General features: G+C 41.2%; 2 protein-coding genes across 2 annotated transcripts; both read left to right on the top strand.

Annotated features, from left to right (window-relative positions):
• The first annotated feature begins 687 nt into the window (after positions 1 to 687).
• Positions 688 to 18,341, top strand: LOC139721407 (uncharacterized). Its single transcript, XM_071632722.1, has 6 exons — positions 688 to 2,373; positions 2,794 to 3,037; positions 3,463 to 4,277; positions 4,775 to 5,052; positions 17,335 to 18,182; positions 18,334 to 18,341. Exons 1-6 carry the CDS (start codon positions 688 to 690, stop codon positions 18,339 to 18,341), a joined length of 3,879 nt encoding a protein of 1,292 aa, XP_071488823.1.
• A 6-nt stretch (positions 18,342 to 18,347) lies between these two features.
• LOC139721449 (uncharacterized) lies at positions 18,348 to 24,286 on the top strand. Its single transcript, XM_071632763.1, has 5 exons — positions 18,348 to 19,108; positions 19,831 to 20,098; positions 20,988 to 21,397; positions 22,811 to 22,999; positions 23,448 to 24,286. The coding sequence occupies exons 1-5, from the start codon at positions 18,374 to 18,376 to the stop codon at positions 23,937 to 23,939; spliced, it is 2,094 nt and encodes a 697-aa protein (XP_071488864.1). The 5' UTR covers positions 18,348 to 18,373; the 3' UTR covers positions 23,940 to 24,286.
• The last annotated feature ends 405 nt before the right edge of the window (positions 24,287 to 24,691 follow it).

The raw sequence follows: 24,691 nt of genomic DNA, 5'->3' as shown, positions 1-24,691 counted from the left end.
TGACTATGTTGAGTGTAGGCCTACATTTCCCTCGCCTTAGTTCTACATGTATAAGGCCAGATTTTTTGTATTCATTATGCTAGAACAAAATATAATGAAAATACATGTATGAGACATCGTATACATGTAATGTTGAATGTCAACTCTGAAACCCAAGACCGTTCTGTGAGATTTTCCCAAAAGACGACCTATTGTACAGTCGCGATAGAGAGTATTGATCCTCTATGCCTACCCCCCTCCCAAACAAAATCGTAGTACAGACATGTATTTTATTGATCTGTTAATTTTTCTCAGCTTTTACCGGAACACCCCCCCCCCCCCCCCACACACACACACAAACGAATGTGAACTTTCTATTCAATCAATGGCTTATCAACGACGGAATTATCATTTCTTTTTCAGATAGTGTTCCGGATGTTGGGTCAATATGTTTGAACAGACGCAGAGCAACTCCCAAATTCAAGCTGTAAGGAATGTCTTCACACCGATTCCACACAAGAGGCAATAGCTGTCCATTATCTCCAGAAACATATGGACGTCGACTTTTGTTCTCTGCAGCACACCAGTTGAAGACACCTCTGATGAGGGGATGCCCCCAGCCTTCCCGTGGTAGAAAGAGGAAGATCGCGACAAAGACAGGCGAATCGAAATCCGACAGTAGCAGCATGGAGACTCCAGAAGATTCCGATGAGCTTGGTCGTGGGAAGAGGAAAAGGAGAGTGCCTAGGAGATTCATCATCCGAATCAGAGTTGGACAAGTCTGACAAGACAGACAAGGTTTATACATCACATGCCCGTAAGAAAGACAAAACAGAGAAGAAAGAAGAGTCAGCAAGAGTTGAGTGCCGAGAAATTTGCTCTGAGAACAAAGAGACAGGAGAGAAAGATAGGGCATCTACAAATGGAAGTCTTGGAAGTGAACAAAGGGTGAAAATTGACACAGTGACAGAGGAGAGTCCTGCGAACAATGATAGAGATCGTCATGTTGTCGCAACAGCATTTCAAGAAGCGGCAGATGAAATTCATGCCACTGTCGACAAAGAACAGGTATCTTGTGACTCGATAAGCGAAATAGCAGAGAAGCACACGGAATCAAATCAAGGACATGCAGATAAATCCTTAGGTACCAAAAAACGCAAAATGACTGTAAAGAAGGGTTCTTCTTGCACTGTATCGAGAAGAGCTACGAAAAAGAAGCGAAGACATCATGAAGTACGTAAACCTCGCCCAGCAGCTGACATTGAGGATGGTAAGAATGGCACGGAATTGAGGACGAACGAACTTAAATGCACGAGTGCCGATTGTGATGAAGTTGACTTGGCTGCCAAAATTGCGCGATCAGAAACTGTAAATCAGAAGATCAAAAGATTGCCAGTGGCGTTAGAGCAGTTCAATCATAAAGTTGAGAAAATAATGCATGAGTGGCGCGCAGTGCAAAAGAGACGTAAAGAAGAATCTATCAGGACCTGTTCCTTCCCAGACTGCAGCTTGAAGATGATGGAGCATGAACTTCTGTTACACGAGACTTGTCACGCTAAATCTATGGATGGTCTCCGGTGTCCACACTGTGATTTCATGTGCCTGCACTGGCGTCACATGCGGAAGCACTTGCAGAAGAGACACGCCAAAAACACAGGGAGATTGTACCACTGTGACCAAGGCGTCTGCAAGCACACATTTGACAGATCCAACCAGCTCCGCAGACACGTTCTAGAGAAACATATCAAGGAGCAATTGGTGAATGAGATTCTGAGTGGAAGCATTGATCTCAAAGAATTCAAGATCGGAAGCGAAGACACAAAAGGTGAATTAAACATAGACCAGACCACGCAAAAGAGTGGCTGTGGAACAAACAACAGTGAGGACACTTCGAGTAGACCTCATAGGAAAAGGAAACAAAAGCGTCATAAGAATGACAGAGCCCATCGAGAAAAGTCTGATGACGACCACCGAGAAAAGGTGACTTTCATTTGTGAATTATGTGCCGCGAAATTTAGAGACGAAACTTCCATGCTTGAGCATAAGGAAAGCCACATCACCGATCAAGAAGGAACTTTTTACTGTCCGGAGTGCACCATTGTCTGTGCGGGTGTCGAGATGCTAAGAGAGCACTACCACGAGGAACATAAGAACAAACTGATGAGATATCAATGCGCCGAGTGCCCCTTTGCAACTAATAGGTTCTATCAAATGAGCACACACCAGGCCATGCACACTGGCCAGAAAGGCGTGACGTGTCAACAGTGTGGAAAGGTGCTGGCCAATCAGTACAACCTCAAAGTGCACAAATTCAGGAAACACACCACGGAAGAGCAGAAGACGGTTCAGTGCTCAGCGTGTCCCTACCGATGTGCCGATAAATCGGTCCTCAGGGTAAGTTGAATTGAATATTCACTCTGATTATCATGATAGTGTTAGGCAAACTGATTACCAATAAAATCATTTCAGTGATCTCCAAGATTTCTGTCGAGCCTTATATGCTAATGTTTCATACTCCTGAAATGGTGGGAATGTGAGACAAGAATACCATATTATGAAAACAGATGTTTAACAGATTGAAAATGAAAGTGAATTAGAAGAGTAGGCCTTCGACGGTAAAACTTCAATATTGTGAGAGCCATTATGTTGTATTTCATCGGTGAAGCTGGCACGAAACATGATTTACGATGAACTTGTCTCTGCATGAACAGGAAAGTTATGTAGTGGAATGACCTTAAATGTTCAGAGATTGACGATTTCGGGGCACACTGCTTATACGATCTTTATTGAACTATTTTTTTTTTTTTGATACAGGATCACATCAAACAGCATCACAAGCACATGCTGAAGAATCCTATCTATCACCGCTGTCCCCAGTGCGACTATGTTGGTCACAAGAAGCAGAGCCTAGAGTTCCACATGCGTGTCCACACCGAACAACGCCGCTTCAAATGCAACCGCTGTCCATACGCCAGCAAGACCAAAAACCACCTGAAGATACACATGCAAACGCACGAGGGACTGCAACCTGCCTCCTGCCAGTTCTGCGATTTTAGAGGTAATTTGAGTGATATCATCATTCGTATTGTGTCACCATGCAATTTTATATGCACAAAATTCTAAATAGCGTCAAAAGGGCTGATAACTCGAATAATTTTGCACAAGAAATGGATATCGAATGGGCGGAAATGCACAATATTGCAAAATGTTGTTCTCGCTGCATTTGGACGTAACAATGAGCTTTTATGATAATTACATTTGTGTATTAACATAAAAAATAACGTTGAGAATTATTATCAGCGCCTTTCCATCACGTCATATGAAGCTCAACATGTTTTCCAACATGATCATTGCACTCACTCATTCACTTACTCCATCCATACCGCCTTGTATCATTCCAATCTGAATGTATCTTCACGGCGTAAACAGTGCTGAATCTAACCATATTATTAATTACCGTATCCACTCCGTTCTGATACGCAGCGGCTTCCAAGAAGAGATTGTCTGAGCACATCATGCGGCGACATCTCCATATCGAACCGTATCTTTGCAAAATTTGCCAGTGGCGGACTGCATACAGTGGGAATATGTGGAAGCACCTCAACCAGCACAGGAAAGATCTCGGTACAGAAATGCCGGAGGAGCCAGTCATCATTGACACGGACCTCCTGAAAGGGGTTGTACTTCCGGAGATGCCGAAGGCACCCACTGGAAAGATGAGGGGTCAATCAAGAACAGACAGTGCTGAATACACTGCAGTGACACTAGGTCAGACACTCATTGAAGCAAGGCACGAAGTTGGTCTTTACGAGCTGTCGGGTCACCAAGAAGTTGCACCCGGGAGCGAGCTCCAAGTTGTTCAGATCTCGGAGGAGACAGTCGGGAGACCTGATGCCGAATGTGATGGTGGTGTACCTGGCGACAGCCACCTGCAACTTGTTGAAATACACGACGATGCCATCGGAGTGAACACCATCGGCCAACAGGTGGTTGCTCAGCTCCAAGATACCAATTCCCAACTGAGCAGCGCCCTCGGTGATGGCCTTCACGAGAAATTGGGCCACATGGAGATCTTCATTTCTCACGACGCTGTAGGAAAGACGGGGGAATCTGACAAGGTTGTCGAGGTCCTGCACGTTAGAGAGGACGGGAGCATCGTCTCGTCAACTATGAACCCAGATGTTGAGGTTGCTGTCTTGGCACTGGCCCAGCTGGAACCAGGGACACACACAACTGAACTTCCATCTGGAGTTGGTGATGGTAGCCGAATTACAATCGTCCAAACAGTCCAGCAAGATGTAAGTTATACATATCGTGAGGTATTCATTCAAGTCAAAGACAAGGAATACTGTACAAATACATTGCCTTTCAAACTTGTGCACTATAAACTGCTTTTTTTTTAGCTGTGTCATCAATTAACCACTTTTTAGTACCAAATACATCTACGAGAGCGACTGAGGATGCTAACAGTTGATCCTCCCCTTCGTGTATACCTGGTGTATGCATTTCCAGCCATGAAGCAACAGAATGTCTGACGTGATGTTATACGATCGCATTAAATTCAGTGACATGCGACTTAATGTTGTTATGTGTGGTAAACATAGCATAAGAGATATGTCACATTGTTATACTTTCAATACAAGGAGACCATTTTCCTATTAAATGCTCTTACGTGGTTCATTTCCCCACGACTTACTGAGTACTTTGATTGGTATCACACTGTCTGCTGCACCCATTATGTTACCACGATTGTTTATTCCAAATTAACAAATTCCTGTTTATAAACATGATTCAGCAGCAGGATGCTCATTGCGTCCACGACGCGGCGGTGAGCGCGGCCATTGAAGCCGGGATCCACACTCCGGCAGCGAAGGACAACGATGACGACGCCTTGGGTCAAATGTCCGACGAAACCGTACAGCCACCAGTATCAATTCAGACACACAGTGACGACATAGCCCAGGATGTAGTTGAGCTAGCTTCACAGAATGGACATTCCTCCGCAGATATAGCCGGGCATTGTAGTGACATGAAGGATGGCGGGAAAAGTGATGGACATGATATGACTGCATTGTGAAAACGAACCATGGTGTATGCGTTCTATTATTTACCAGTATAGATGGATGATGTTGAAAACGTAACGAAGTGTCTCTATAGATGTATACATGCTGCTTTTTCGCAAAGAGCAGAGAGGAAAAACAACAGAGGATCAAGATATCAGTTAAGAAAAACATCTGGTTAAACAGCAATGGTGTCATGTGAGATCAGGAGTTCATCTCCAAAAGGAATGTGTCAGCAGGACCGTCTTTGGCTAGACTGGTTCCAGCAGGGACAGTAGTTACCCCTCCCCCCCCCCCCCCCGAAGTTTCCACTATATATTATTTGCCTTTTAAGTTCGTGTGTCCCTTTTGCAACCGTGAAAATTAGATTCCTTTCTTAAGCTTGTACTTTTGTGGAGGTACACGTATACTTTAGATCTTTCATAAGAATGATTAGACTTGGCACCGTTTCATGAAAGTTGTCAGCACAGACAAGTTGTCAGTCTCTGATAATTACCATAGTAAAGGTCAGTAACCACAGCTTCTCAGCCGATCAGAACCAAGGATTTTACTGAAATGTTAGGGCTGACAACTTCCATGAAATGGTGTCCTGAAAACGTCTTTATGATGCAGGAGGAAGCAATAGATCCAGAGAATTTACTCGAACCTCCAAAAATTGTCAATCCTTATTCTCTGTAGAAAGAGGGAGCATATTCTCGAGTGACATGGGGCTAGTTTTCCATTTCGTTTGTGTGTGTGTGTTTTAAAGGGATCGTATAGTTTTGGTTGAGACTTAACCTCAGGTTTTTATCATTTTTTGGTGAGATAGTGAGAAACCTCTTATGGAATATGACAGAGCATGTAATTCCAAGAGGGATTAAATGTTTATTTGATGAAAATTGGTTTTGAAATGGCCAAGATATCCAAAACAGAGCGGTCCTATAGAAAGTGTGGGACCCACATTTTATTGCGATCGGTTTGTTTTACTTAGTTTTTATATGTTTCAGCTATTCCAAACCCGATTTTCATCAAATAAACTTTGAATTCCTCTTAAAATTGTATGCTCTGTACTATTTCATAAGTGTTTTCTTGGTATCTCACAAAAAAGTTAAAGCCCAATTTTCATCTCCACCAATACTGTACCATCAAACTCTGAGGTGTATTATCGTAAATATTTCATACACGAGATTGGAAGTCATTATTTTTCAACCGCACAAAATTTCATGACGTCAGCTTTGTAAAAGGGATATACTTCGTTATTACGTGACAGGTTGATATGATTCTCCCCAACGCTCGGGCAGAGTGTGTTAATGGTGCAATTATCATGGTAATATGACTTCTGGATAAAATTGTTATGTTTGCTCTTGTCAATACAGTATCACATATCGATTTATTGGGAATAAAGCTTGAAACGGTATCATTTTTCTTTTCATAGATTCCTTGCATACACAAACGCATTAGGCCATATATATATATATATATATATATATATATTCAATCGTTTCTCGATACAATGTATAATCGCAAATGTGGAGGGGACTACTAAAAAGCACAACTTGTAAAATGTAGACCCCTATGGAATACAGACAAATAATATCAAAGGAATTGCAAAGCATCATATCGGAAACACTATATATATGTATATATATATATATATATATATATATATGTATATATATAGACTGCGAGAAGGGGTCTAGACCATTTACAGCACTAGTGTAGCTCCTTCATTATTTATGCTCAGTGCGAGAAGAGCAATCGTGAACGTAGCTAGTGATCAACGTGCGTGTCACACACAATATGAAGATATTGAATTGATGTTTTTGTTTTATACCTTCATCTCAATTAATAACACGAGTTTGATATGAAATGTATTCAATAGTATGCAATTAATTATGTATATTATTATTGTATTCTGTTAAAATTACGGATTGATTCATATACATAGTCATTATAGACTCACGCCAGTTGGATTTATATTAGTGTGTATACATGTATATATATTTATTAGTGTAGCCATACGAGTGAGTCATTTTGTGTCGTTACAGCCCTGATAAAGGTCCTAACGAGACCGAAAGCTCGGCAATAAATACGCACGTTGATCACTAGCTATACGTCCAAAATATTGCTCTCCTTCTCGCACTGTATATATATATATATATGTGTGTGTGTGTGTGTGTGTGTGTGTGTGTGTGTGTGTGTGTGTGTGTATACAAGAGGGCTCAATTGGAACCCTATATGGATATACATGTACTAATGATATGCTACATAGAGTACAGGTTTATGTACAAAATGTTTACCGAATGCATTTACATGCCATTAGAATAAGAATGAAACAGATTATACCATCCGAGTACATCACAGTATGCGAAATTAGAATAATTCCAGAAAATATGTATATGGTGCCAACAGCTTATTTTGACACAAATTTTCACCCGAAGATTTTTGAGTCAAAATAAACTGACAACAGGAACTTGAGTTCCGTTCTCTCTCTCTTTTTTTTTATATTAGTGACCAACGCGTGGACTATATATTACGTTACTCAATGTATATAGTAGGCCTACATCTCCATTATACGTTGGCTTTTGTCACTCATCTTTAAAGCGTATATTATAGTGCAGGTGTAGGCCTATGCACTGGATCATAAAGCCTATACACAATATAAATGCTGCATGGAATGCACGACCACGAATAAAGGAACGAGAAAGATAATTATGGCAAAAAGGCGGAAGTGAGAGTAGGGATCGACATTCCAAGGGTGACTGCGAGAATGTAAACAGTATTTTTCATAGCAACTGCGGTCGGACATTAATTTGTCGACGTATGTAGCACTGTATGTTTATTCTCTGTTGCAATAGCCATAAATACAATGTTATGCAATGAACACTCGTGTATAAGATGCATGGTATATACCGGGTTAAATTGGATACGCCCATTGAGTTTGTCAATATTTTTTCACGGCTATTGCTCTTAAGAACTGAGTGATCAGTGCACACTTGCGCCGATAAAGGCTAATTGCCAATCACTAGTTGAAATTGATAAAAACAACTCATTTAGAGTCATATATTTTTCGTGGAAAATTGAGCAAAGAAAATGAGATTCCAACCCGATGGAATCTCATTTTCTTTGCTCAATTTCCAATATCAAATAATATTGATTTCTGGTTAATTTTTCTGTTTGCGTTTGTCATATATTTTTTTGAACAACAGATACCAAGAGGAGCGTCAGAAATTAGTGTACACCCGTGAAATAATTGATCGAAATGGTGAAGAAAGAAAATTTCGTTCTCACACCGTTTTCGAGCTTAGTGGAACCTGATGCTTGAAAAAATTTGTGGCCCTGTCTTATTTTTTGTGTTGATGGGATGGGATGGGAACACAGTGGGATTTCGCCCATTCGAACATAGAAATCAGTCAAAACTTATATTTGTTTATCAACTTTGGACACAGGAACTTTTGAATGGTGAACCATGCAATGGGCAGACCTTTGTTTTTCGCGCCATCCAATAATCGAACAATTTTCACTGGCATGATGTGTATGAGCGTACTCATGATAAGTTGCGTGTGATCGCTTCGCATACATGCACACACCGGTGTAGTCGCACGGTGCGTACCACAAGTGCTCGCATTGCAGGCATACTAAACAGTGTATTTTTCTGCATCACGTACACGTGTGCGTACGATGTACCTGTACTAGTGTATATCGTGAGTTCACGACTCGTGCAAGTCTAGCATCCTGAATATTAGACTGCGAAACCTTGATATTTACGTACGACTAATGGTGTAGATATTTCTCATTGCCGTTATTCCTGCGCGACATCAGCAGTGGTAAGTTATTTTGCAATTTTATGTACTCTTTTCATCGAGTCTACATTCCAGTATTGTTGTTATTCACGTAATTTGACAGGTTTTGTACCTGAGAATGACTGGTGGAACTGGCATGTGATTCAAGATGGCGGCTAGCGTAGAGCCTATTCAAATGTGTAATAGGCTTTTGTACGCGCAGGAGTACGGTACATGATTGTGTGCGTGTGTGAGGTACTGTAGTGTACAGACAAGCTGCTGCTGCAGCTCGCAGCGGCGGCGCGGCCACTTAAGCACCGGGGACCCAGTCGTCGTCCTGGCCCTCGCGCGTCGTTCGACGACGAGTAGCCGGTGTCTCAGTCGGTCGATCCGTATCGAGGGATGATACTAGTACTCAGTAGCAGGGCGGCTGTGTTTGAGCTAGCTGCTAGATGCTAAGAAGAGTTAGACATATAACTCAAATGACTGCTGTGCTGTGTCATGTAAGATTTTTAACAGTTACTGAGTTAGGCCCCTAATTGGCTTGACAAGCCACTGATCCAAACCAAACGTAGTATCTGTATAAACCTGTAGGCTGTACCCTTTCGTTAGTTTGTAGGCTCTGTTAGGTACGAGCTAATTAATACAAAATGCAAGCGATAATGAACGTACTCTACATATATGTACCGGTACGTGTGAAAATAAGCTTACAGTTACACTTATTTTCGCATAGATTCTAGATTTTTGTCGTGCCTTGCCTTGTCTTTGATCTAAAGCGGGGACGACAACAGTGTGGGAGCTCCATTATTCACCGTATATGAACAGGCATCAATTCTATTTCTAGGATGTACAGTATTACAGAGGTACTGTCACAGAGCAATCACCAACTCCCTGATGTGGCATGATGTGTAGTTTGAAAGCTCTATCCTTTCTGTCATATTTGGTCCTCGGTGTGTTAGGTGGTCACCGAGAACATCCAAAATTTCCCAATTTTGTTGAGACCGAAACTGGGTAAGGGAATAGAATAAGTGGTAATAGAACAATATTATGTACAATAATTCTATAATTATGAAATTGGTTATATTGCACTGACGAAGCATTTAGTTAAAATCGTATGTGAATTACATTGAAGCTATGCAATTACTTAAAAGAAAAGTTAACTCTTATTATTTTTTAATGTTGATCATCAATTGCAAACTTAATTTTCTGTAAGATAGGAATAAAAGTCATATTACACTCGTACTGAAACAAAATTGGACATTGGCCATAGAGGGCAGCAGACAGTAAGGCACACACACATAATACTTGTATGTACAATGCATAAGTGAATGCCAGTGTGTCCAGTATGTCTATCATGGGTGAGTAGTTAGAGTTCAGCAGTTTTTATCATAGAGGTTTCTCCGCGCTTTAATTTGGTTCTTACCGTAGAACATGGGTTCGAACCCGCTCACTTTATCGAACGATTAAAAGCTGCTAGCTGACCAATTTTGAAATTGCTTTTGTGCCCTTTTATTTTTGGCCATATCTGTTTAGAAAGCTGCCAGAAATTTGAGTTCCTGTGCCGTGTAACTCTGGAATAAATACGTAGCATCCAAAGCAAATATAAATGTAGATAGATAGTGGGGTGGCTTGGTGAAATTATCGTGACACGGCGGACAAAAGCATGATTTTTTCACCAAAGGTACTTCATGATGTACCTTCTCAAAAAATAGGGTGCTCCAAGAAAATTGATGCTGGGAAGGAGGTCAGAGGTCAAAGGTCAATGACCTTTATTTGTGAAATAGGTTTTTTGGCTATTTCTCAGGTCAGGAATATCCAATCTGGATAAAACTTGGCAGGAAGAATATTGAGAACAAGTAAAATATTTTGATTGAATTTGGGGTGAATTTTCCAAAGGTCAAAGGTCAAAGGTCAATGAACTTTTTCTAAAAATCATGTTTTTGTTTATTTCTCCAGGTAGGAAGATTCAATTTTCACAAAATTTGATATGAACGTTATATAGAAGGTACCAAGAGTATAAACCAGGGGTCAAATATAATTGTTGATTTGTGCGTTGCCATGGCAACCCAAAACGAGGGTTTTTGATTGAAGTTAGTTACAGGAGGCTATTTTCCAGTTTGGAAGAGATTCCATTTGAATAGGTACAACTGATCAACGGGATGTATAGAGGTTTGAAATACTTTTCATTAGTGTTAAGTGGTATGTTGCCATGGCAACTACATATATAGATTTTGGTTAAACTTAAAGGAGACTTCAGAACTTATGAATTTGAAGAGATTTCCATCAGGGTTGGTATAATTGATCAACAAAAAAGTCGCCAGACAAAGATTTGTCACCTTTATAGCATGTGGGTTGAGTGAATGCAGCAACAATAGTAGAACACATCAGTGAGAGTTTGAGGAAAATTGGACAATCCGTTCTAAAGTTATGAATTTTTGAAGTTTCTGCTCATGCAGTCGAGGCTGGATGAGAAGACTACTATACCTTGTAATGTCACATGTGTACAACGATATAAAGAATGAATAAAGAAAATTCAACATAAATTATTTTCGCTTACAAAAGGATACTCGACTTCTCTTTCAGAAGGCAGGGGGAATAATTTTACCCTTGACATACGTAAGTAGCAAGTCAAAGAAACTATGTGAACTTTATTCAAAAAGTATGGTTTTGTGAAATTCTCATTTCATTTTCCTTAGAATGTGTGCATGTGACATCATACACTGTGGTAGTCTTTTCATCCAGCCGCGACTGTGCAGATACCTTAAAAAATCATAACTTTTGAACGGATTGTACGATTTTTTCCAAGCTTTCTGTGATGTGTCCTACTAATATTGTTGTATTCACTGAATCCACGTGCGCATGAAAGTGGACTTGTCCTTTAAGGACAGATTCTGAAAGAGCAGACTGTAAGCTTTAAAATGATGTATCACACAATTCAAAGGGATTCCCCTATAACCTATCTAAATAATAATACCGGTACTGGAAAGAAAGCACACACTCTGGATAAGTATGAACTGAGAAAAGAGGCTGCATTGTCTATTTTAGCGTTTAATCTTTACCAAGCTGTCTCATGTCATTATGTTCATCTTTTCTTCCCCCCTCCAATTTTCATTTGAGTTTGCCATTATTAATTTTTGATGATAAGAACGATGCCACAAGGCATTGTTTCTTAAAAATGCTTGAACTGCTCCTTCAGGTCCAAAATCTACATCAATATATATTATTTTCCTGATCTCCTCAACATTTTCCAAAAATAAAGCATACACCTTTTATGCACTGAGTCCTCCTTTTTGTGGATAATTAAAGGCAAAAACCCAAAATTAGTGCTTGAAAATTATTCTTAAGTGTAAGTTACGGATACAAAGAACCTCTGTAAAAAATGAATCTGTATAATCAATGTTAAGTATTGTTAATAACACAAAATGTGAACAATATTTCTATGATAACATGTTTCCAGACTAAACCGTCCGCATTTATGCTTTAATGAGAAAAATACTGATATCTCTTTATATGTTTGCTTTGATTGCAAAAACTGTATATGGTAGGATGTCTTGTGATACAACTGGGGGGCATTTCATGAAGCGTTTTGTCAGATATTTCGTCTGACAAAATGTTAAAAGCTACTGAAATCCTTGCATCTGATTGGCTGAGAGCATTTTTGTCCGACAAGTTGTCGGACAAAAATGCTTCATGAAATGCCCCCCAGGGGGGCATTTCATGAAGCAGTTTGGTCAGATATTTTTCTGACAAACTGTTACAAACTACAGAAATCCTTGCATCTGATTGGCAGAGAGCAAATTTGTCCGACAACTTGTCGGACAAAATGCTTCATGAAATGCCCCCAGACCTACACATATTATGCATAAAATGTGATATCCTGAACATTTTTTTTTTCAAGTCACTCTCCCAAAAGTGTATAATATAGGACCTTTAAGTTTTTCTTGTGTTTGTTCCTGGCAGATTACTAGTACACAAATGCTCCAATCCATGATGACCTAACGGAAATTAAGGAAATTAAAATGAATATACTGAAAACCAAAACTACAAATACTAATAACTTACTTCATTCTTCTCTCCCCACCCCACCCCACCCCTTCTTTTTGGTTTCTTGATATACTCGTAGATCTAGCTGACTTTGATAATTGTCATTATGTAACATCATCTTCAATTGACAAGGCGATAAAACTTAACAATCATTTCATTATGCTGCTCGACTAATGGGGTTAGTTGAACTATATTGTTTTTAATGTACTATACTTTTTCCTCCTATCAATCACATGTATTTTGGGTGGAATGTATTTTGACATAAAGCATCATAGAATCAACCGCCTTTGGGGTCGGGAATTTTGTCATATCATATTGTGATTTAGATTCTGCTCTATGCCGATTTTGTTTTATTTCTATCAACTTTTTAAACTTCCCCATAGACTTTGTTCACCAGCCAACTACATCCCACCCTCTTTGGATAATGTGAACCAATCAAACATTGCTTTTACTTTTTAATAACATGTCTATACATAGCTATCAGACCAAAAATATTCAAACCGCTTTAAGTCTTTATGAGTGAAATTACAAATATCAATATATTTTTAAAAATATTCAAATTGTCTAAATTCAACTTCATCTATGAAAATAGACTTTTAACCTTTTTAAACATTTGAATAACCCCCACAAGAAATAAGAAACATATAAAGAGGGGAGGTGCGGACTATAAAAATTGCTTACGGGAACCAGGTAATCCCTGCGCTAAACCTATGGAATTCACACAATCTTGGAGGAAACGGGTTAAATTTGTTAGGAAATATGTAGGTCAATACCCAAAACCTTAAGTTCTCAATGGAATATGCAGCTCTTCTACTGGTAAACTAGTAGTTCTGGGAGAAAAAATGAACTGTGACATAGTCCTACACCTGGCTCAGTCATTGCCCAAGATTTAAAGTATCTGAGCCAGAGTCACATGTCACTCTTTGCCATTTCTCTACAGGAGGTAGACAGTACTAAAAAAATCCTTTACCAGAAATTATAGGAAATTATTTAATGAAAAGGTGCTTAAGAAAACTGGACTATTCCAACACACCTCCCTCAGGTCTGCAACACAGACTAACCACCTGTTACCATAGGAAAACCAGTAAAAATGGTGTATTACTGTAAACGTGCACACAATATGTCGTATTATGGGTCTGAATTTTAAGACTAGCAACCATGTACATTGCATTGCATTGTACAGAAACCTGGCGAATGCCCTGTGTATAGTCTTTGAATTCAGACACTATTGTTATGTACAAATTAAGGGCATTTTCTCATCTTTTCTGTTAGCGGATTTCTTGGAGCACCCCCTAATTTTGATCCTCATATATATACAAATGTCTGAGGAAAAAATGACACTTTTGTCCGGCGTGTCACGATTATCAGTATATTTGTCACTAAGCCACCCCACTAAGATGCGTGATCCAAACAAACCACACACGGATACTACAGGGATATCCATACAACGTACGAGAGGAATTAGCGGCACTTAGCTGTCAATTGAGTCAAAAGGAGTTGGAGATTTTATCTTCGTCAGAGCTGGCCAAAAGGACAAAAAGTAATATATTGCTAAAACAAAATGTGAATTCCGTTTTTGTTTTTGTTTTTGTTTTTGTTTTTGTTTTTGTTTTTTTAATACTTTTAGCCTGGCACAGTGCATGGCAGGAAAGTCGTCGCCGTCGAAAACTTTTATACAAATAGTGAATGGTCACGAGTGCAATGGTACGAGATTTCGCACGAGGTGAAAGATAGAGGCGCTCTATTCAACGAGGCGAAGCCGAGTTGAATAGTGCGCCTCATCTTTCACCGAGTGCGAAATCTCGTTCCATTGCACGAGTAAAGACCATACACTATTTGATTTATACAACGTCCAAGTAGATCTTTTTGGTCTAAGTAGGCCTAGAAGTCTATATATGTATGAAAAATATAGCTATAGGGCCTACTTACATGTGGATCCACCGCGATTCTCTTTCTGGCTTGTGCAATCAGTGTAGATACAGGTCACAGCTATACTAGCGCTCATACACGTACACTAGCACTACGTAGGCCTATGTACGCGCATGCATTGTGCCGCACACGTACCTGCGCTAGCTGCATGCGATCCTCAATACGCAACACGCAGTACACGCAGTACCGAGCAATTTCTCGAACCGTGGAATAGAACGAAAAAATCGAACCAAGTTGCACGCAAAAATAGAACCAAAATTGCACGGCGCGTTGAATGGAGTACTTATTTAATATTACGTCACCAACAATCCTCCAATCAAATTACAAGGATCTAATTGGACGTTGTATAATAGGTATTATACACCAGTCATTGCAGGGGCGGGCCGCGGAACGTTTTATCGTATAAATTATGTACGTGTGAGTGTGTGTGTGTGTGTGTGTGTGTGTGTGTGTGTGAATGTGAGGGGAGGGAGGGGGAGAGGGGAAAGGGGTGGGTAACAGCCCCCACCCGTCAATCCTGTCCCTGCTCTGGTGTACGGACAGAAAACGGAGGCGGGGGGGGGGGGGAATGGGGCGTGTAATCCTCTCTTTTGGAGTCATAGTTTCTGTTTTTTTTTCCGCATCACGTAGGCCTACCGTCGTACCGCATCATGTTTTCAGGTTGTCCGTTCGTCCGTCCGTCAGTTGATGTAGACGACGCAAAGTGGGCCAGAGAGATACCACATTACCAGTTAAATATGCGTGCCATGGCAAAAGTCATTTTGGTCACTTTGGATTTTTAATTTTTGACAAGCCATCTTAAGAGATGATACTTCACTAAAATATCTAACTCTGGTACATTAAAAGGGTATAATTATTTCCTAACAAAATGCAACATATCACGAATTTTAGAGCAAATTTTAACCTCTTTAATTAAGTTCATTAAACGTCATGAACGCTGTAAAAATGCAAAAAAAAAAATTAGTCTTCATGAAATATTGTATGGTAAATATCCGGGAAAAGAGGCTAATTATATGTCTTTTTAATATATCCGAATGAAAAGTTTAGATTTCCACGGATTTCCAACTCAATTCTATGACCACCTTTTGCCACTTTTAGAGCCGATTTTCAGCGACATAATGGCCCGAATTCACGAAGGTGGTACAAATGAAACCATGGTTTAATTCAACCTTGGACAAAAACCATGGAGCGCCAAGTGTCGCATGAAATATTTCGTTACGAAATCAGTCATTTGGTCGATGAAATGATTATATTGTAACGAAATGACAACATTTTGTAATTAAATGAACATTTCGTCCACGAAATGATAATTTCGTTAACGAAACGGTCATTTTGTCGACGAAACGACCGATTTCGTAACGAAATATTCCGTGCGACACTTGGCGCTCCACGGTTCTTGTCCATGGTTTAAACCATGGTTTCATTTGTACTGCCTTCGTGAATTCGGGCCAATACGTCTAACTTGGAGCTGGCAGCCGCCAGACGCCGCATTAGGGCGCGCATATTTTTTTCCCTTACACATAAAAGGCCCAGAACATGATTAACACTGAATAAGAAGTAAACAGAGTTATGAAATACAACATATAGGGCTAGTTCCGGCTCTTAAAAGACCCCTCTTCCAAAGATGAATAAGTACACAATTGCACATATTCAAGGCCAAGCCATATTGTCCATAAATAAATTATTGTCATACATTTAGCCAGTATATAACTGTATACAAGCTAATTCCCTCTGCGATACATATTGTATGGACACCTTAATACTTCTATCCTACTCTTGACATAATGCAGCTAGAACGTTATACACCAAAACACAGAGATTTTATTCTCATCGGTTACTCGTCGGAAGCAAAGTCTGTTGCTTCCCGGCCGCTCACCAAAGTGTATCGGATCGCAGTCTGATGAATCCGATTGTGTCGGTCGACTATCAGGTCAGTGTCAGACATTGCTCGTGTGATCCTCATTGGACGATTTTGCCTCATTGGATCGTGCCCGACGTGTCTGACCTTGACCTGATAGGTGACCAGTACAAGTCGGATTCATCAGACTGTGATCCCATATATACAGTGTACACTTATGTGGGTTGCCGGAAGCAACTTTGCTTTCGACAACTGACTGATGAGAAAAAACATATCCCTGTGGAACGGGGATGATTTTATAATTTCACAAGATAGTGATTCTGAAAGATTTTCCAGTAAAAGAAAAGAAAATGTTGCGCATGGGGGATATGTCACCCGTCCCCCCCCCCCCCCATGCGCAACATTTCATGGGATAACACACACACACACACACACACACACACCCACACACTAAAAAAAATAATAATCACACAGGCTAAAGCATGTATGTATAGGCTTAATGATAACAAATCGTCAACCTCTGGTGTTCAAATATTAATAACATGACATAACACGTACATCTAATGTGCGAACCAGTGGGAGAGTTTCCAAATGATGCATGTGAGTAGGCGATTGATGAGACATTTGTTGATTGTGTGCATTTATATAATATCTTTGTTCTTGTAAACTCTGTTAATGCTCGAATGATCTTCTCTTTCCACAGGGAAAACAAAATGAGCGATTTTCAAGATGGAGAGTTGCAGTTTCGCTGCAAACTTTGCCAGTTCACTGGAAGCAGCAAGGCCGAAATTGCTGAACATTTTCTTAATGAACACACCGAAGTTGAGGTTGTCTCCCAAAATAAGAGCGCAACACCACCAGCTGCCTCGGCGCCAACTGACGAGAAGGAAGATGGTGAAAAGGAGGCGCACGAATTACAGACTAAGGAAAAGCCGCCACCAAAGAAACGAGGCCGTCCACGAGGGAAGTCGAATGCCTCTTATCAGAAGCTCTCCATTCAGGTGCCCAAATCTTCGCCGGCCGCAGAGGATGGGACGGAAGCCCTTGGTCGTGGAATGAGAAAGCGAAAAGCAAAAGTCCCCTTCAACATGACGCCGTTCGATGATGAAAAACTCGAAGAGTTAAGTGAGGAGGAGAAAAGCAGTGATGGTCATAAAGAGAAGGAAAGATTGAGCGACGAGGAAGCGAGTGGGTCATCTGATGAGGAAGGAGAAGAAATTGAAGACAAGGTGAAATCTGAGCTCTATGAGGAAAAGCCGAGACGGCGAGGAAGGCCCAGAAAAAGGGACAAAGAAAGTGATGTTGACCGTGGATGGATAGCAGCGGATGAATTCAAATCACGAAGAGGAAACAGAGGACCGAGAGTTAAACTGGCTGTTTCAAACAAAATATTCTCCAAGATCCTTCTCGATCGTGTCAGAGAGTGGCAGAAAAACTTTGAAGCTAAAGATAAGGAGGACATGTTCGTCTGTGAGAACGAATCATGCCGACGGGGCATGTCTGAGGCGGAACTTGACGTCCACACCAAGTGTCACGTGCCAAACATGGAGGGTTTTCGGTGCTTTATCTGCCAGTTCATGTGTCTACACTGGCGAAACATGCGTCATCACTATCGGAAAGTCCATGACCAGATGCTCACCAAAGTTGCGTGCGACTACGAGTTGTGCACCAAAGAGTTTCCGCGGATCGCTGCCCTCCGCAGTCACGTGACCATGATTCACATCAAGCCGCCCCTCACGAAGATGCTCAGTGCGCCGGATGCAGATCTGTCAGAGTTCTCGACGTACCTCGAGAAGAAGAAAATACAAAACAAAAGCCTCGGAGGAAGTAGCGAAGCTGTGCAAGGAGAAAATCAGGATGTGGAAAACGATGATGATGATGATGATGAGGAGGAGGAGGAGGAGGAAGAAGAAACGCCTCGGAAGAGGGGGCCTGGGAGACCCCCTAAACGAAAGAGACCAGTAGGACGACCGCCCAAACACGAAGACCCACCGAAGAAACGTGCGACGTACGCCAAACGACTGCGCGGCGAAGACCGCGAGAAATTTCAGAGCCGCCTCGTCGCTTTTGTGTGCGACGTCTGTCATGCCAAGTACAACCAGGAGGACGTAATGCTGAGCCACAAGTACGCACACTTCCGCGAAGGAAGTGAGCAAATTCACTGCACCGAATGCAGCAACTTTGTCGCGGAAGCTGAAGACGTCATTAGAATGCATATGTCGGCAGAGCACAGACATATGCTGCAGCTGCACCGTTGTGACAAGTGTAATTTCTCCTCCAACCGTTACCACGATCTCAAGAAGCATCGCATCGTTCACACAGGGGCAAAAGACTACATGTGCGACAAGTGCGGGAAATGTACGACTACACCTTATAATCTTAAGGTGCACTACAGACGGATGCATGCAACGGATCAGGAGAAAAACATCAAGTGCATCTCATGCGAGTACAGGTGTGCCGACAAGGCCGTTCTCAAGGTAATCTAACAAAGATCATTCCGGAAATCGGAACTGAAATTGTTGAAACAGAAGTACGTTTTCTTCCTATACTTGTGCTCAGGATTGTTCTATACAATGTAAAAATAACGCATGGTGGGATGGTTTAGCCTGGTAATAAGTGACATGTGTGATTAAAGTTTTGTTGTGTCAGGGGCAATATGACAAAAACTAGTTGTAACCCAAAATTTAAGAACATCATTATACTTTAAGTACAACTGGTTCCTCTTAGCTCAATATTTCTGCTCGTCTAACCGACATGCAGTACATGTACATGAGATGATTTCATTAAGCACGATTCTCATGTAGTTCAGAAGGCGAAACGGCAAACGTCTGTGTGAAAATGCGATTTTTGGACTGCACAGGCGAGAAAGAGTGAAAGATAGACAGAGGAAGGAAAAACACCAACATGATGTCACAAATGGAGAGAAAACTGGATATGATCATTTCTGCATTCAACAACAAGAAAACAATTGAGCTCTGCTTATCAGTGAAATCATTTGAGTTTTAAGAATTAACTTACATTAATAATTGTCTTTGAATTGAGTGTACAACATTAAAACTCGTATAACATTACAGGCCGTTTTCTTTTAATATAAAGGAGACATGAAATTTGACTTGAGCAATATCATGCTGCTCAGAATTGCATAGTTGGTTTGCATACCATTTCACTCCCCCACCCTTTTGTTCCCCATCTCACGTAGGATCACATCAGGCAGAAGCACGGCCTACTGATCAACGGCGACGAGTATCAGAATCCGCGAGCCATGCTCCTCTTCCCCTGCACAATGTGTCCGTACATCGGCCGGAAGCAGTCCAGTCTTGACTATCACATGCGCATCCACAAGGAGAACCGGCAGTTCAAGTGCCACCTGTGCCCCTACGCCAGCAAGACCAAGAACAACCTGGTGCTCCACATTCGCACCCATGAGGGAATGCAGCCGGTGAAATGCCCGCACTGTGATTTTAGAGGTATTGGACCTTGCGTTGCTATACGGTTTCTTGTATGCTCTACTTGTATATCTAATATTTATGCATTTGCCGTGGGGATACCGTGGATTTGGGAGGCTGGCCCGGCTCGGATATATTAAAAAAAATCCTCCGAACGAATTGTGTATAGCTTTATTACCGATCTCTATGTAAAGTTCACGAACAGCCGAAGAATCTCTACTGCATGTAGTCGGCCGTTACCGATGAGCGTACGCTTCGTTGCACATATTCGCTGACCGGTGTTATTCGTGGTTTTCGAATGTAACCCGCGATGGGCAGTGGTCAGCGGATGAATTGGGCCACTCATGACTCTCCATGCTGCTGGGTCTTTGATATTGACAATCACGTCCTGCAGTAGTTGTTCTGCCTGGACAAGACACTAATCATCTGCGCAGTTCTAAGGATGGGACATACAGTCGTCGGTTTTGGTGTTGATTTCATACATGCAAATATTGCTTTCACAAACTTCGTAGATCCAATTACAAATCTAAGTGAAATAATGATCGCAATACTAACACTTGAAAATAATGATGACGCTGAAAAGAAAAAAGAAAAAAAAAAGTATTATCGATTGGAATTACAATTAATTGATGTGTAATTTTGTTATGGTATAATGCTTAGTATCCCACCCGAACAAAGTGATAGAATCTCGTTTCATTAATATGTGATATTAGTTATGACGATTGTTGTGCAAGTTGCACAGATTCAGATGTGTTTTTTTTTTCTTGAAGACGAATAGAAATACAAATAAACTAATACCAAAAGGGAATAACGGTGATATTACAGTATTCAATAAAAAAAAACCTACATGTATATTATATCGTCGCAGTATTTTCATATTTTCCCTGTTTGACGTCATATTCTTTGACAGGTGCCACCAACAAGATCATATCTGAACACGTAATGTGCAAACACGCTAAAGCTCGCCCCTACCAGTGTAACATCTGCCACTGGACTACCGCGTACAGCGGCAACATGTGGAAGCACGTGGACACGCACCAGAAAGAGCTCGGCGACAAAATGCCCGAGTTCCCGGTCTCCGTCATCTCCACCGACGGCCACGCCGTCCCCACGCCGCTCCGCGCGCCGTCTGGCAAGAAGCGTGCGAACAAGGCTGGTGGCGTGAAGCTGAAGGTTTTAAAGGGTAAAAATCGGCGCCAGAGAACGGAGGAGCAGCAGCAGGGCGGTCTGACGCTGCTTGAGGACCAGGGTAACGTGCAGTCGATCCAGGTGACGCACGTCCAACCTGATGACATCTCGGGCGATGGAGTAGTGATGCACGTACGTGATCATTTTCATTCATTATTTCTCTTCCATCGAATGATACTCTAAATGGTAATTATGTTGAATAGCTCTTTGGTATTAGAAATTCAAAGGGAAATTCATCATTTCTGATTTATGTATACATCCTTAGATGAAAATTTATAAAGAATCTAAATGATCGTGATGTCCGTTATCTGTATGGTAATGGAGACTCAAGGCTACAAGGCAGAAACAAAATGTATCAAATGGTAATTTTGTCAATCAATGTAGTTAGATAAATATGTATATAATAATAATAATAATAATAATTGTTTTGGATACAAACTCCAAATTTTATTGTCCAAGAATGGAAATTCATTTTGCCCAATTGATCGTGGGCCCGGCAGCCACTGAGGAGCGCCAGATCGACGTTGCTCTAACCTTTTCAACTGTTGAACGGCAAACAAGGCAGCAGCAACTCCCATCTTTTAACGTCTTTTGGTATGACGCGGCCGGGGTTTGAACCCACGACCTCCCGATTGTGAGGGCAGCCGCTCTACTCACTGAGCCAACACTCTGGTATAATTTGTTCCCATTCATACACGTACTCAGACTCGGTACACCACCCGTGAAAAGCGTTGCAAATCACATATCCCCCTTCTCATCAAAAGCTATTTAACGTTTATTTGGTATGTCCCTGAAATGACCTACTTTTTTACCCGTAAAGATTTTGAAGTTAAGATGCTCGAAACCCCATGATAGACGTCAAAAAGTGCACAGAGGGAGAAAACTAAAAGAGGAGGCGTAAAAAAGAAGAAGAAATGAACGAAATCACAGTCCGAAACATAAATGTACATGTGGGTTGAGCTGCATTATTAGTAGAACACATCGGCAAATTTGGTGGAAAAACGAACAATCCGTTGACTTAGTTATGAATTTGTACAGTTTCGGTGCACTTCTGGGTGAGAAGACTACGTGCGCTACAGTACCTGAGTTCACTTATGTACAACCATATACTGTATATGATACATGTATAAGGAAGATATGAAGAGAATTCCACAAATTTTCATTCTTTAATGAAAATTACAGATTCACTCGACTTGTTAATGACATGTTTTATTATCATTCCCCCTGCTCTCTAAATGAGGGAAATCAAGTGCTCTTTCTTCACGCTAGAAAAATGAATATATCATGTTGAGTTTCTTATTTCTTTATACGATCGTTCTCCATGCATGACGTCGTAGAGTGTCTTACACTTCTCATCTAGCGATGGCTGCTGCAAAATCTTTAAAAATTCATAAGTTTTGAACGGATTGTCCGATTTTCTTCTCGCTTCATTGATGCGTCCTGCTGCAAAATGTTGCTGCATTCTCTGAATTCACATAATTATGTATGTCTTGTATTTTGGATTCATTTTCCTTGTATGCCTTGGTTCATCCCTGACACCAGCAGGTCCCTGTTGCCACGGTAATGCATCCGGGCCAGGTGATGGTAGCAGAGGGTCTTTCTGAGGAAGAGGCCATTGGTTCCACGGCCCTTAGCAAGCTTGCCGCGGCCGTCGCCTCGGCGCAGGAGGTCCACATCATTTCCACCCCGCATCCCGGCATGGATAACGGTGCCAATTCCCAGGCACAGGTCATTGCAACACAGGTTAGAGTGATGGACCCCCTGCCCCCACCAACATTGAATAGATGATACACTTACTGATTACCAGTCATATTGTTTTGACAATATTTTTATATGAGAGACTGTCATGTACTGTACACTGACAGCAATGAATGGGCGTGTAGACGAAATCGATTTAGTACAGATTGTATGTATAAAAGTTATCTTGTCAGTGAATGTGTGTGTCTGTGTGATATTCTGAAGGGAAACACTGTAAACTGTAAATAAGTTACATTGAAACCACCTGTATCTGAAATGTCGCGCTCAAATTGTTTTCTCTTTCAAGTGTTATCACATGATTTTAAAGTTCTTTCCAGCAAGGAACCTACTCGTTTACAAATGGCATTTTCTGTTCATCATGATTTCGCTTTTATGTCGTGCTTAGCAATGACCAAATAATTTCCCTCTTTTGACCTGTCTGCAGATCGCAGGTTCGATACCAACATCAATTCAAGTTGCAACCAGTACGGGCATTCAAGAAATCGTTGAATACACAGTACCTTCCGTAGCCGTCTCGCATCAGGTTGTAGACAGTGCTGGCAACATGACCCACATCATTTCCGATCACCTGTACCACGCCAACCAACACAACCAGGAGCAGCAACAGCATCACCATCATCAGCAACAACAACATCACCAGCAACAACTTCAGCAGCAGCAACACCACCAGCAACACGCGAATGGTGGCAGCATCCAGCAGGCCGCCATTCATGCGGGGATTCCCACTGTTGTCGAGACGGTCCCAACCGCTGTGGTGGAGCAAATCGTGCAGGATACCCCGCATCCCGAGGACCAATCGGTCCAGCAACTTGTTGCCACCATGATACCTCACGAGGCTGAGCTGGTCATGAGTATGATGCAGTCTCAACACGTGCAACATGTGCAACATCTCCAGCAACCCAACGTCTCTCAATAAATGATGTCATGTGGCCACAATGTGCCATGATGTAGACAAAAATATTCTGAGATTACTATTGAATTTTTAGTCTTACATTTTCTAAGAGGTTTGTGGAATATTCTGTACGTTTACATCCATTCTCAAAAACCTAAATCATAAACACAAATAACATTATAGGATCTTTTTCGCAGGATTTGCTTTGTATTGCTTCGAGCTTTCGTTTACGTGCACAAAGCTAGAAAGCTCAATAGGACAAGGACCATTGTGATGGACAAAGTTAGTTAGGAAATAAAAGAGAAAGCGAGAGATTGAAAAATAAAACAAACAAAGAAACAGCAGCTCCAGCTAAATGTTTTTTTGTTTTTTGTTTTTTGTTTTTTAATTTCAAACTGAAGAAAGACACACCCTCTTCCTACCTTTCTCATTTGAAAGTTTGGATGATGACGTAGCACCCACATGATTTTGACACGGGTGAGTTTACTCGCATTGGAATGGAGGGAAAACACCGCGGTTTACTGGAAATTTCCGGCAATTGTCAGTGAATGACACCGTTTTGTAAAGCACATCAGACTCTTGTCAATTCATGTGTTTATTACACCAAAGGAAGTAAACTGTCACTGACTCCTTCCAGTATACTATCAGTACAAGCCTGCTCTGATACAGTGGTATCTCTTTCTGACGTAAGGACAAACATGATTAGTGTTACAACTTATAATAGTTCATGCTGATTACCATTTTCTTACTCTGATTTTGCAAGAAAGGTTCCATAT

Source organism: Diadema antillarum, unplaced genomic scaffold (genome assembly GCF_040938485.1).
Source record: "Diadema antillarum isolate AM-2024a unplaced genomic scaffold, OU_Dant_1.0 scf00000143, whole genome shotgun sequence".
Classification (NCBI taxonomy): Eukaryota; Metazoa; Echinodermata; class Echinoidea; order Diadematoida; family Diadematidae; genus Diadema; species Diadema antillarum.
The sequence above is the reverse complement of the archived record's forward strand: the minus strand, read 5'-3'. Positions and strand labels throughout refer to the sequence as shown.

Bases quoted from the DNA above. Each gene is read 5' to 3' on its own strand.
- LOC139721407 (XM_071632722.1), top strand. From the start codon at position 688: ATGAGCTTGGTCGTGGGAAGAGGAAAAGGAGAGTGCCTAGGAGATTCA. The intron at 2,374-2,793 runs GTAAGTTGAATT...TTTTTGATACAG, and splicing joins CCGATAAATCGGTCCTCAGG to GATCACATCAAACAGCATCA. The intron at 4,278-4,774 runs GTAAGTTATACA...AACATGATTCAG, and splicing joins TCCAAACAGTCCAGCAAGAT to CAGCAGGATGCTCATTGCGT.
- LOC139721449 (XM_071632763.1), top strand. From the start codon at position 18,374: ATGCTCAGTGCGCCGGATGCAGATCTGTCAGAGTTCTCGACGTACCTC. The intron at 19,109-19,830 runs GTAATCTAACAA...CATCTCACGTAG, and splicing joins CCGACAAGGCCGTTCTCAAG to GATCACATCAGGCAGAAGCA. The intron at 21,398-22,810 runs GTACGTGATCAT...TGACACCAGCAG, and splicing joins GCGATGGAGTAGTGATGCAC to GTCCCTGTTGCCACGGTAAT.